At 48.2% G+C, this 12,466-nt stretch overlaps 1 protein-coding gene across 1 annotated transcript in view; it reads right to left on the minus strand.

The window, feature by feature from the left end:
* Positions 1-12,466, minus strand: part of LOC123356631 — an 871,996-nt gene that overhangs the window by 270,712 nt on the left and 588,818 nt on the right. The window contains 1 exon segment of the mRNA XM_044999988.1: positions 8,080-9,339. Coding sequence (XP_044855923.1) covers positions 8,080-9,339 — 1,260 coding nt within the window.

A 12,466-nucleotide genomic window follows, 5' to 3' on the forward strand; every position in this document is an offset into this window, starting at 1 on the left:
GCCGAAGCGCAGCCCGGTCTTCGGCGGCGGGGGGCCCCTTCCATTCCGAGACCCGCCGCCTAAGTGCCCCAAAGACCCGTGGCGGGGCAGGGCCGCCCAGAGGGGGGGGAAAAGGGGGCAATTTGCCCCGGGCCCCGGGCTCCGCAGGGGCCCCCAAGAGAAAAGCGGAGGCTCCCGCCGCCAAGCCACCAAACAGCTGTTGGTGGCGCTTAGCACTTTCCAGGAGGGAGGGGGGAGGAGCGGGGAGCCGCGCGCTTAGGGGAGGAGGTGGAGAAGAGACAGGGCAGGGGTGGGGCCAGGGGCAGCAAGGGGGCGTGTCAGTGATGCGGCCCTCGGGCCAATGCACTAGTCCTCATGCGGCCCTCGGGGTCATTTGAGTTTGAGACCCCTGGTCTAGACAGTATTTGGTCCTGCCATGAGGGCAGGGGACTGGACTCGATGACCTCTTGAGGTCCCTGCCAGTCCTAGAATCTATGAAAAGTGCATATGAGACAGGAAAGTTTCCTACAATGGGGGAAGGAACAAAGCTGCTCTGCCATGGACCCCTTCGGCAGAGGATTGCCCATTACCTCCAGGAAACTCTCCTGGAGATCTCTCTGGAGGATTCCTGTGAGATCTCGGCATGCACCAACACCCTGTTCCACCGTACCGATTAGCTACACAGGAAAATGTCCAGGTCACGGACACACAGCCAGCTTCCCACATTTCTGTAACCAGAACCCACCTCTGCACTACACAGGCCACAGCCACTTACCAGGCGTCTCCTCTTCTGCTTCTTGCTCCCCGGGGAGCAAACGCTGAGACTGGCTAGACACCTCTGGAGTGGAGAACAGTTCCTGGCTGTCTGCCCCACCGGGCGACTCCACCAGGAGCTGCACACCCTCATCTAACTCCCCCTCTTCATCCAAAACTTCGTCCTCCAGGTTAGGTCCCCTTTCCGCCACCTCTGTGCCCTCTGAAGTATCCACGGGCCTCTTCGCGATGGAGGTGGGTTCGCCACTGAAGATAGCATCCAGCTCCTTATAGAACAGGCAGGTCTTAGGTGCAGCACCTGAGCAACGGTTTGCCTCCCTCATTTTATGGTACGCCTGCCTCTGCTCCTTTACCTTCGCTCTGCACTGCAGCGTGTCCCGATCACAGCCCTTTTCGCACAAGCCTCGAGCAATCTGCCCCTAGGTATCCCAATTCCCACGTCTGAAGCGCAGCCTCCGCTCCCCATATACTGAGCAGAACCAGCAGCTCCGCAGTGGTCCAAGCGGGAGAGCGTTTGCTGCGATAACCCACCATAGTCACCTGGGAAGATGTGATGCGACTTCTCCACCCTGAGCAAACAGGCAAAGGAAGTTCAAAAATTCCTGGGGCTTCTAAGAGGGAGGAGCAGATGGTTGTTTACCTGGCTGCAGGGCAGTGGAGTTCAAACTGCTGACCAGAGCGGTCAGGATGGACATCGTGGGACACCTTCTGAAGGTCAATTAAAGCGATGAAATGAAAAGTGGTGTCTACACGTGCAGTTTGTCGACAAAAACGTAGAGGAAAAAAAGACATAAATCTCTCTTGAGGGTGGATGTATTTTGTCACCAAAACCAGGTATTTTCCCTGACAAAAGTCACCTCGCAGTGCGTATCCACTGAAATGATCTTTCTTATGGGAGAATAGCCACCAGTTTTGTGGTGTGTCTGCCCTGTTCCTGAGCAGTATGTCCTGAATTTGGTATCCTCGGTTGTGACTGAGGCACGGTGACAGGCAGCTCTGCGTGCTGCCCCTGCCTGCAGGCACCGCCCCCGCAGCTCCCATTGGCCACAGTTCCTGGCCAATGGGAGCTGCAGAGTGGGTGCTCTGGGTGGGAGCAGTGCGCAGAGACCCCCCGGCCACCCCTGCACCTTAGAGGCAGAGGGACTTCCCAGTCGCTTCCGGGAATCGCGTAGAGCCAGGGCAGACAGGGAGCCCGCCTTAGCTCTGCTGCACTGCCCACTGGACTTTTAGCAGCCTACTAAAATCTCCTGGATGGCTTTTAATAGCCACCGGGAGATTAAGGCCAATTCTGGGAGACCCCTGGCCACTATGGCAGGGTTGGCAACTCTAGTTGTTACCCAGGCCTTAGAGGTGGTTACTCCTGAAGCTATCTCCTAGCTAATCCTAACAGAGAGAAGTGCTGTCTCTGGCAAAGCAGGTGTGGGGGAAATAGAAGTGTTTTGTTGTTTTTGAACTCACCCTTTGCGATGCTTCCAATGTGTATAAAATGAAATGAGTGTTTAATATGGGACAGCTGCAAAAAGTTTACGCTTTTTGAATAAAACCCCCACGTCTTGTACCGTATAGTGATTCTCATCCAGACGTATATTTAGCTTCTAATTTAGACCTGTTCCAGCAGACTAAAAAAATAAACTGGGCATATTTGGAGAAGCCATTCCTCACCAGCACTTTTGAGATTTTGGATGGTTTGGTAAAGGATTCTTCTCCAGAGAAATGTCAATTTGCCCCCATCAAGACCAAGGATTTGGCAAGAACACAGGTAGAAACAGCAGACACCCAGTGAGATGAAAGCTGTGGCGAGCTACGGTCCATGTAACACTGTGTTTAGAACACAACTCCCTAGTTCAGAGCCATTGATTAGTGTCCCAAAGATACCCTGGTTAGATTGAGAATAACTGTCCTTTACCATTTGAATCCAAAGTTTCACAAGGCAAAGTGAAGGCATCAGCTCTTTTTCTCAGGACGTTCCTTCCTCACGGATCCCAATCTGGCTGCACTGTTGGACAATAAGGACTTTCCTTTTGTGTAAGTGATGATAACCCATTAGGGAATGAGTCTGCCAAGCTCCACGTTCAGACTGCAGGATATATGAATGTGGAGTCCTGATTTTATGCTTAGTCTCTTAGTTTTGGTCTTGTGTTTTATGTCTTTGCATCACATCTCCAGCTACTTGGAAAGATTAATAGTGTGAAAATAGAATAGAATTGGTTTTTCTCATGTTGCAAACCTTCCCACATAGAGTGAGACCCCTTTGACCAACACTTATGGCAGAAAAACCAGAGATTAACTTCCAGAAATGGAAGGCACCTATATGGGTGTAAACCACAAGCTTACAGAAGGGTTCACTTGGTGGAAATGGGTTTTAAATGGAATTGAAGGAAAGTAACATTATTATAAGATTGTGTAATCTTTGATTATGTTATTGTTACCAGTGACAATGAAATTAAACATGAAGTTCATTATTTGTTAACAAACGAGAGACTAATTATGTGATAACTTTCATCTTTCCAATATCTTTCTGATTATATTTCTCTTTTAATTAGTAATATAGGAAACAGTAGCAAATCCTTAAAAGCTTAGTTGAGGTCTTTTACCCCTTATTAGTAAGGAATTGTGAAATAAAACCATTCTCCAAAGATTGCAGTGATGGAATATGGGAGAGAAATCATGTGGATGAGAATACAGATCAGTATAGACTTTAATTACTTCCATTTCAAACAGCCTCTGCCAATTGGGTCATTTGCGTTCTTACAGACAAGTATTTCTTCAGTAGAATTTGCATCCTGTCTTAAAGAGACAGTTAATTTCCACGAGCATATCAGGACCGGTGTCCTGAAAAACTGGGAGCTGGATTGGGGTACCCTCCATCACCCCTTTCTCTATCCCCGAGAAGTCAGCTGTGTGCCTGCTCCCCTTTGGGAGGTCAGTTTCACAGTCCGTCCTCTCTGAACCCGAGTCACAGGCCGAGTGCCTGGGTGCAGAGATGCTGAATCAGCCACTCTGCCCAGGCATCCTTTCCCACGTGACCAGTAAGGAGACATTCATGTACTTCCACTATTCCTTCCCGTTTCCTTCTCTGGGCGCCCCCCTCTGTGCTCTCTTCAGCAGTCTGTGACGCCCGTTCTGCTGCAAAGGGATCACAGCTAACAGCCTGGCCGGTTCTCTCACTGACAGGCACTTTATCCCCCTCCCTTCCTGAGGTGATGGTGCCTTCAGCTGCAGTCCAGGAACTGGTCTCCACCTCCCCCACCCCTGGAAGAATGCTGCTTCCCCATCCTGCCGAGCAGTTAAAGAGAGACTCTCCCATTCGTTCAGCAGTTCATGGGGCTTTACTGTTTCCATATGGGGTCCCAGCATCGTATTTCTTCTTGCTGCGCGTATACACCCTAACAGTCTGAGCTGCACTGAAAAATCATTTCCAATGAGCATGGCAATGGCAATAGACTTTAAAACCATCAGTTACGATATGCATTTGGGTCAAAGGGCACAAGAATCCCGTAACCTCCTACTAATAAAAGTGCTGGCTGTGTTACCTTCTTGAATTACATTCTGCTTAACCACAGACATTTCTGCACCTGGAGCCTCCCATCGTAAGTATCCCCTGCCATGAATCCTGAAAGCCTTGATGTGCTCCATGTCTGGTTCTGCACACAAAACCAAGATGATAAGTGTCCGGCGCCTGTGAGATTTCTGTGTGGAGGACAGCACAATTAACAGGGCCATTTGTTGTCTGCTTCCTCGGAGAACAGGGCATTTATTCCTCAGGTGAATTAGAGACAGCACCTCTCTGGCTCTCCTGTTTTCACAGGAGGGTTGGGATGGGGGTTAGAGGAATGGTTTTGGGGATGTGTGACGCTCTGTACCTCGGGGGGACACCCTACACCCCATCTGTATAAAATGACTGTGGTATCCAATGCACAGTTTGTCATGTTGGGGGTGATCGGAAGGCTCGGGATGCACTGCGTGGGGTTGTTACAGTAATCGTTACTGTAATGTTATAGGAAGGTTGTAGGTTACAATTTCATATATAGAGTTATGAGGCTGAAAATGTATCCTCGTGGCTTAAAGCAAGCCCAGGCAAAAACTCTCCAAGAACAGAGAGGCAGTTCACACCTCATCAGGGCATGGATGGGACAAACCCCGCCCAGCCTCACAGGGAACAACGGACACTCGCTTAGGCAGCAACAGAATAGTCTGCTAGACCAGGGGTCTCAAACATGCGGCCCGCTGAGTTATTTCTGGCAGCCCAACAAGCTCCCTGCCCCCCAGAGTCATTTCCTGCTGCCGCCAAGCTCCCCCCCCAGCGCGCCGCATCCCCGCTCCTCTGCCTGGTGGCGGGAAGCACCTGGAGGTAAACAGCTGTTTGGTGGCGCCTAGCGCTTTCCAGGAGGGAGGGGGAGGAGTGGGGAGCCGTGTACTCGGGAGGCGGTGGGGCAGGGGCGGGGATTTGGGGAAGGGGTTGGAATGGGGGCAGGAACGGGGTGGGGCAGGGCCTCCTGGAAGGGATGGAGTGGAGGCAGGGCCATGGCGGAGAGGATTTTGTATCTTTATATGTAAAGGTGTCAGTGATGCAGCCCTCAGGCCAATGTACGAGTCCTCATGTGGCCCTGGTGGTGATCTGAGTTTGAGATCCCTGCATTAGACCCTGGGGGGAGTCACCCCTTTCCTTGGGGCAGTTTGGGACGGCGATGAGGTAATGCTCACCTGACTCTGAAGGGGGGCGGGGAGCCAAGAGGAAAGAAAGGCCATGATAAAAGGGAGAGCTGTTTTGCCATGCTCTCTCTCTTCTGCCTGTATCGTGTGAAGGGTCAGGCCAGAGGGCTAGCGGAGAGGGACAGAAGGTAGAAATATTAGCCTCAGATTAAGCAGGTCCCTTATAGTTCAATACATTTTAAGTGAGGAAAATGGTAGTAAAAATATCTGCTCTGCAGCACAACCTGAAGCAACAGCAGAGCAACTGGGACTGAAACAATTTGTTCCCGAAGGGGAACCTGATGACTAACAATGGCTTTGAAATGGGGGAACAGTATAACCGTGATGCTCAGGGTTTGTTTACGTGGAGAGGCAGACGTCAGAGCCCTAGGGGGGCTCTGGGTGATCGCTACTTCCCACCACCCAACACAGATGGAATGAGGTTGAGTAGTGTCCGCAAAAGAGAAACCAAACAACTAATTATTCCTCCAGAAAGGTTTCTAATGACAACACAGACAGAATAAGAAAAACAGAAGTAAAGACCAGCACTGAGTGAGGATTAATACAAATGGCAAGTTAGACTGGAGACAAGCACAAGTCCACGTAATATTGTGCATTAACTGCCTGTTCCGATAAGTGCACATATCAAAGGTAAATACTGAAAATAGTCACAAGCACGTGCAATGCTACTGTTACCGATTGCCCAGCAACTTCACACGCACTGTAACCACCCCCAACAAATACAATTCTCTATGCAATACTAAGACATTGATTCACTATATGGTACTGACCTCAACCTACCTATAACCTTCGCTAACAACTTAGGCCTGGTCTACACTAAGAATGGGGGTCGAACTAGGGTACGCAAATTCAGCTACGTGAATAGCGTAGCTGAATTCGAACTACCCTAGTTCGAACTACGTACCCGTCCAGACGCCGCGGAACCGAACTCCGCGGCTCCAAGGTCGACTCTGCTAACTCCAGCTGCCGAGGTGGAGTACCGGAGTTCGAACTAGCGCTTCCGGAGTTCGAACTATCGCGTCTAGATCAGACGCGATAGTTCGAACTCCGGAAAGTCGAACTCACCGCGTCGACCCGCGCGGTAAGTGTAGACTAGCCCTTATAAACTTTGATGGACTTTTATGATAAACTTGATGGTAACTTATACTGAAGACAGGCACAGCGACTTTAAAGCTATGATGATTTATAAACTACCAGCTTCCCCTGCGCCGTACCTGCTTTCAGCAAGGAACAACACATATACAGTTGTTATATATTGATTAAAAATAGTATTAGTCAATAGTTAAACAACGTAAACAATTTGCCAATATAATTAAACTATAATATTAATACAGACTTAAGATTAACTAGCTCGAGCACAACCAGACCTTGCCACTCTGAAACCTTACCCTGCATTCCTCCAAAGATACATTACCTTCAGGTGACTGTTTCCTGCACTGGCCAGGCACAGATAGTCGGTGAAGCACAAGTCCCTTTGGTTCAGGGGGTGCATGTGGAGCCTGACAAAGAGTGACCTCTTTTAGGTCAAAACACACACACACTTGCATCTTTAAACTCTTTTTATACAGTATTTGCTGGCCGTGTTTTAAAACAGGTCAACCAATAAAGGTGGCCAAATGTTTCAGTGAGGTATTTGCAGTTGTTTTGAACTTCTGAACTGTGCACCTGTGCTCAGCTCAGCTCTACTCTATGCGACTAATTGTGGTCAATTTGCTGGACTCAAAAATGCTCGAGTCAGCTTAAAGAGGTATTTGGTTGCAGAGCATAGTATCCACAAGCCTGTATCTATCTTTACAGAGTTTCCTTTTTAGTCGATAAAGCTTCCTAGCTAGATTATGCTCATGCTTGCAGGATTCAACTGTACTCGCTTCTTACAACTTCTGGAAGGTTGAGGCCTAATGGTGCTTAGCCGGACACTACTTGACAAGACTTAAGGACATTATAATAGAATGATAGAATCTCAGGGTTGGAAGGGACCTCAGGAGGTCAAAGCAGGAAAAAAATCACAGTTTAGACTAGGAAAAGTGATGGAGTTTAGGTCAGGTAACGGGAAAGCTAATGCCAACCCCTGCACCTGCGCTACATCTGCTCTACAACTGTAATTGTCTTTTTACCCCAAGATCACTCACTTGAGCAGCCAACGCCATGTGCAGCCCTAGTGGATGTCAGGCACAGGTAGTTTTTGCCTCAGGGTACCCCACCTGGAGCTGATGAACATTCCTGGCTGGAGGGGGACACACTCCTATGACTCAGAAGGAAAGGAGTTGATAGAAAAGATCACAGGACTGACCCCAAAGAAGGGTGAGCTGCAAAAGGCAGAAGCAGGCAACTCATCTGGGGGAGCTGAGAGACCACAGTGAAGATGGTGCACCGATCACTAGGTGAGAATTAGCAAATGTGATTATTAAAAAAAAACAACCAACTTTGGCCAGCCCTAATCAAGGCACGTATTACAGGTCTCTCGTGTGGATTGTCCGATGTCTAATAAGGTGTGAGCTATTTTTGAGGCTTTTCCCGAACTCAGAGCATGTGAAGGGCGTCTCCCCTGTGTGGATTCTCTGATGCGTGATAAGGTTTGAACTCCAATTGAAGCTTTACCCGCTCTAAGAGCATGTGTAAGGCTTCTCTCCTGTGTGGATTCTCTTATGTGCGATAAGGTTTGAGCGTCGCCTGAAGCTTTTCCCGCACTCAGAGCACGTGTGGGGCGTCTCTCCTGTGTGGATTCTACGATGTGAGATGAGGGATGAACTATGAATGAAGCTTTTCCCGCACTCAGCGCATGTGTAGGGCGTCTCCCCTGTGTGGCGTCTCTGATGTTTGATAAGGTGTGAACGCTGACTAAAGCTTTTCCCGCACTCAGAGCATCCATAAGGTTTCTCACCCGTGTGGATTCTCCTATGTGCGCTCAGGACAGAGCTGTGATTAAAGCGTTTCCCGCACTCAGAGCACATGTAGGGCATCTCTCCTGTGTGGATTCTACGATGTGAGATGAGGGATGAACTATGAATGAAGCTTTTCCTGCACTCAGCGCATGTGTAGGGCGTCTCACCTGAGTGGATTCTACGATGTGAGATGAGGGCTGAACTATGACTGAAGCTTTTCCCGCACTCAGAGCATCCATAAGGTTTCTCACCCGTGTGGATTCTCCTATGTGCGCTCAGGGTAGAGCTCTGATTAAAGCTTTTCCCGCACTCAGAGCACGTGTAGGGCTTCTCTCCTGTGTGGGTTCTCTGATGTGTGATAAGGTTTGAGTGTCGCCTGAAGCTTTTCCCGCACTCAGCGCATGTGTAGGGCGTCTCCCCTGTGTGGATTCTCTGATGTCTGATAAGGTGTGAGCGCCGACTGAAGCTTTTCCCGCACTCAGAGCATTCATAAAGTTTATCACCCGTGTGGATTCTCCGATGTCTGCTCAGGGCAGAGCTGTGCTTAAAGCTTTTCCCGCACTCAGAGCACGTGTAGGGCCTTTCTCCTGTGTGCGTTCTCTGATGTGCGATAAGGTTTGAGCGCTGACTGAAGCTTTTCCCGCACTCAGCGCATGTGTAGGGTGTCTCTCCTGAGTGGATTCTACGATGTGAGATGAGGGCTGAACTATGAATGAAGCTTTTCCCGGACTCAGCGCATCCATAAGGTTTCTCACCCGTGTGGATTCTTCCATGTTTGCTCAGGGCACAGCTGTCCTTAAAGCTTTTCCCACACTCATAGCATGTGTAGGGCGTCTCTCCTGTGTGGATTCGCTGATGTGAGATGAGGCTTGAACTATCACTGAAGCTTTTCCCGCACTCAGGGCACGTGTAGGGTCTCTCTCCAGTGTGGGTTCTGTGATGTCTGATAAGGGCAGAGGTCCCACTGAAGCTTTTCCCACACTCATGGCATGTGTAGCGTTTCCCTTCCAAGTGGATTCTCTCGCGGGTTATAAGGTCTGAGTGGCTACTGAAGTTTTCCTCTGGCATCTGCTGAGTCTCACAGGCTTTTGCTTTTTCTGGGAGTGCACAACGCCCGGAAACGTTCCCTTTGGATCTTCCTGATAACGTTCCATGTGGTTCTACTTGCTCAGCGTCTTCCTGCTGGAGTTTCTCCTTCTCATTCTCACTCACCATCCCATCACCTGATGGGAGACAGAGAGAATCCAGACACAGGTCACTCCCTGTGCCAGAAAGAAAGGAAATCTCAGAGAGAGGAATGGAAAAAGGGATGAAAAAACAAAATGTGTGTGGGAGAGATCAAACCTCTCAGGAGCTGATTTTCCCCAAACCCTTCCCCAGAGGAGAGAGGAAGGGATCAGTTTTGGTCCACATCTCACCAGAACACTCAGGGGAAAGCGAGACCGGGGAGGGACCTGCTGCCAGTTGTCAGTCAGGGTAGGAGGGAAGCCATGAGTGACATCTGCCATAATGATTCCACATCTGCAGGGAACAATCCTGAACTTGGAGAGCTCACAGGGTCTTTGTAGGGCATCCCAAATGTTTCCTGCATTCCCACACAGTTGTTGAGTTGGTTTAACCAATTCCTCACCTGTGAAGGCTGCTCTCGGGAGCACTTCTTTCTCAGAGGCCTGGAGGTCCGGGACCCACGGCTCTTCCCCTCGTTCCAGCTGCGAGATCACATCAGGTTTGGAAATTGGAAACCCTACTCCAGGCAAAGAAAAGAAGGGAGGTCAGTGGAATTTGTGGGATACTTGTCACAAAGAATATTCCATGGTTGTAATCCCTGCTCATTTTTAAGCAGTAACATCCCAAGGCCAGCTTCCTTGGCTCCAAGTGGCAGGAGAGTTATTATTATTATAAATCATATTCATTATCTTAGTGCCTCAGGGCCAACTAACAGTGGGTCCCCACTGTGCTAGGACAAGTACAAACAGAGAATAGTAGATGGCCCAGGCCCTGAAGAATTTACAATCTAAATAGACAAGACAGACACAGAGTGGGGGAAGGGGTAGAACCCATTGTTAGAACAGAGATATTCAGGCCTGCCTGTAAAGCCGATAGTTTAAGAACTTAGGTGTATTTTATCACTTAGCTACTTACAGGGGTATAAAAACAAAGAATCAAAATCACTGTCTGTATTTGTAAGGGCCTTCTCTTACTGTGATAATCTGAGGCCTTGTTCTTGGGCTAAGGCCTTTGGCTAAGCACCAGGGGCAGCCATAAGCTGGGAAGCCAAGGGTCACATCCTCGCATCCCAAACCAGTCACACTGAAATAAGGTGCTATTGGGCTGTTAGGAAGACAATACTGTCCGGAGAGTGCCCATCACCACCAGATAAAAAAAACAAAAAAACAGATCTTAAGATGGTTAAAGAAAACTTAGTTGGACAGCATCCTGTTGTAGCCCTAAGGTTTAATCTGCTTGCTTGCACAGATATATCTTTTCTTATAAATTTGAGTATTTGATGTAATAGGTTTACAGATTTATATTAAAAATAAGTTTAGCTGTAATGCAAGAGACCTACAGGCTAAAACCCTGTATGTTAAGCTAAGGCAAAGTTAGCAGATCTATATCGGGACCCTTTACCCAGAAAAGTAAAGATGACCCAAATAGCTAAAACACTCACCAGATGTCTAGAGATTTTTGCCTAACTCAGTAGACAATGCAGGATGGCAAAGGGGATTTTTCAAAGTTGTACCCACAGACGTAACAAGGACACCACAAGAGCGCACATACCTGTCATCCATACGCACAGACATACTAGCCTATGGGGTAAGGGTACCCTCACATTTCTGTGGGGGAAGGATTTACAACCAATGCCCTATAAAATTCTCTCCATTTTAGAGGCAAGCTACCCACCTATCTACTCCTCATTGTCCCCATCTTCATCAACGTATCGATGCCACCCATCTACGACACCTATTAACTATTAATCGACCGGACTTTGTTTCTTTTCAAACTTTAAGTTTTAAGGGGACTCGGCTATGCTTGGTTTCCCTACGCTTTATTTCAGTTTAAGGTTTATTGAGTTAAGTTAGAGAGTAACCAGCTTTAACAGCTCTGCATTAGCTTCCTCTGCTAGAGGTGTGAAGCCGGAACCACCAGAGACGGGGTCCTGTATCTTCCAACACCAGGTTATTAAAACAGAGTGTGAGTATTAACCAAAGTTTGCAGCACATAATATTGTATTATCATATGTATCTCTTGAATAACACTAGTACAATTGCAACTCTGTAATTCTAACTGTTTTACCACCTGCTTACTATTTCATTGATTTTAATAAAAGGTCTTTATGACTGTATCTGTCTCAGTGTGAGCTTCCTGTCATACCCCCAAAGGTCCTTTTATAACATCTGTGAAGCCCTGATTCAGGACGAACTTTTATCTTCTCATACTCATAGACTTTAAGGTCAGAAGGGACCATTACGATCATCTAGTCTGACCCCCTGCACAACGCAGGCCACAGAATCTCACCCACCCACTCCTGTATCAAACCCCTAACCTATGTCTGAGTTATTGAAGTCCTCAAATTGCGGTTTAAAGACCTCAAGGTGCAGAGAATCCTCCAGCCAGTGACTCGTGCCCCATGCTGCAGAGGAAGGCGAAAAACCTCCAGGGCCTCTGCCAATCTGCCCTGGAGGAAAATTCCTTCCCGACCCCAAATATGGTGATCAGTTAAACCCTGAGCATGTGGGGTTTAACCCACCAGCACCCAGGAAATAATTCTCTGTAGTAACTCAGATCCCAACCCATCTAGCATCCCATCACAGGCCACTGGGCATATTTACCTGCTAATAATCAAGGATCAATTAATTGCCAAAATTAGGCTATCCAATCATACCATCCCCTCCATAAACTTATCAAGCTTAGCCTTGAAGCCAGATATGTCTTTTGCCCCCACTACTCCCCTTGGAAGGCTGTTCCAGAACTTCACTCCTCTGATGATTAGAAACCTTCATCTAATTTCAAGTCTAAACTTCCTAGTGTCCAGTTTATATCCATTTGTTCTTGTGTCCACATTGGTACTAAGCTTAAATAATTCCTCTCCCTCCCTGATATTTATCCCTCTGATATAT

The sequence above is a fragment of the Mauremys mutica genome, chromosome 26, assembly GCF_020497125.1.
Source record: "Mauremys mutica isolate MM-2020 ecotype Southern chromosome 26, ASM2049712v1, whole genome shotgun sequence".
NCBI classification, from domain to species: domain Eukaryota; kingdom Metazoa; phylum Chordata; order Testudines; family Geoemydidae; genus Mauremys; species Mauremys mutica.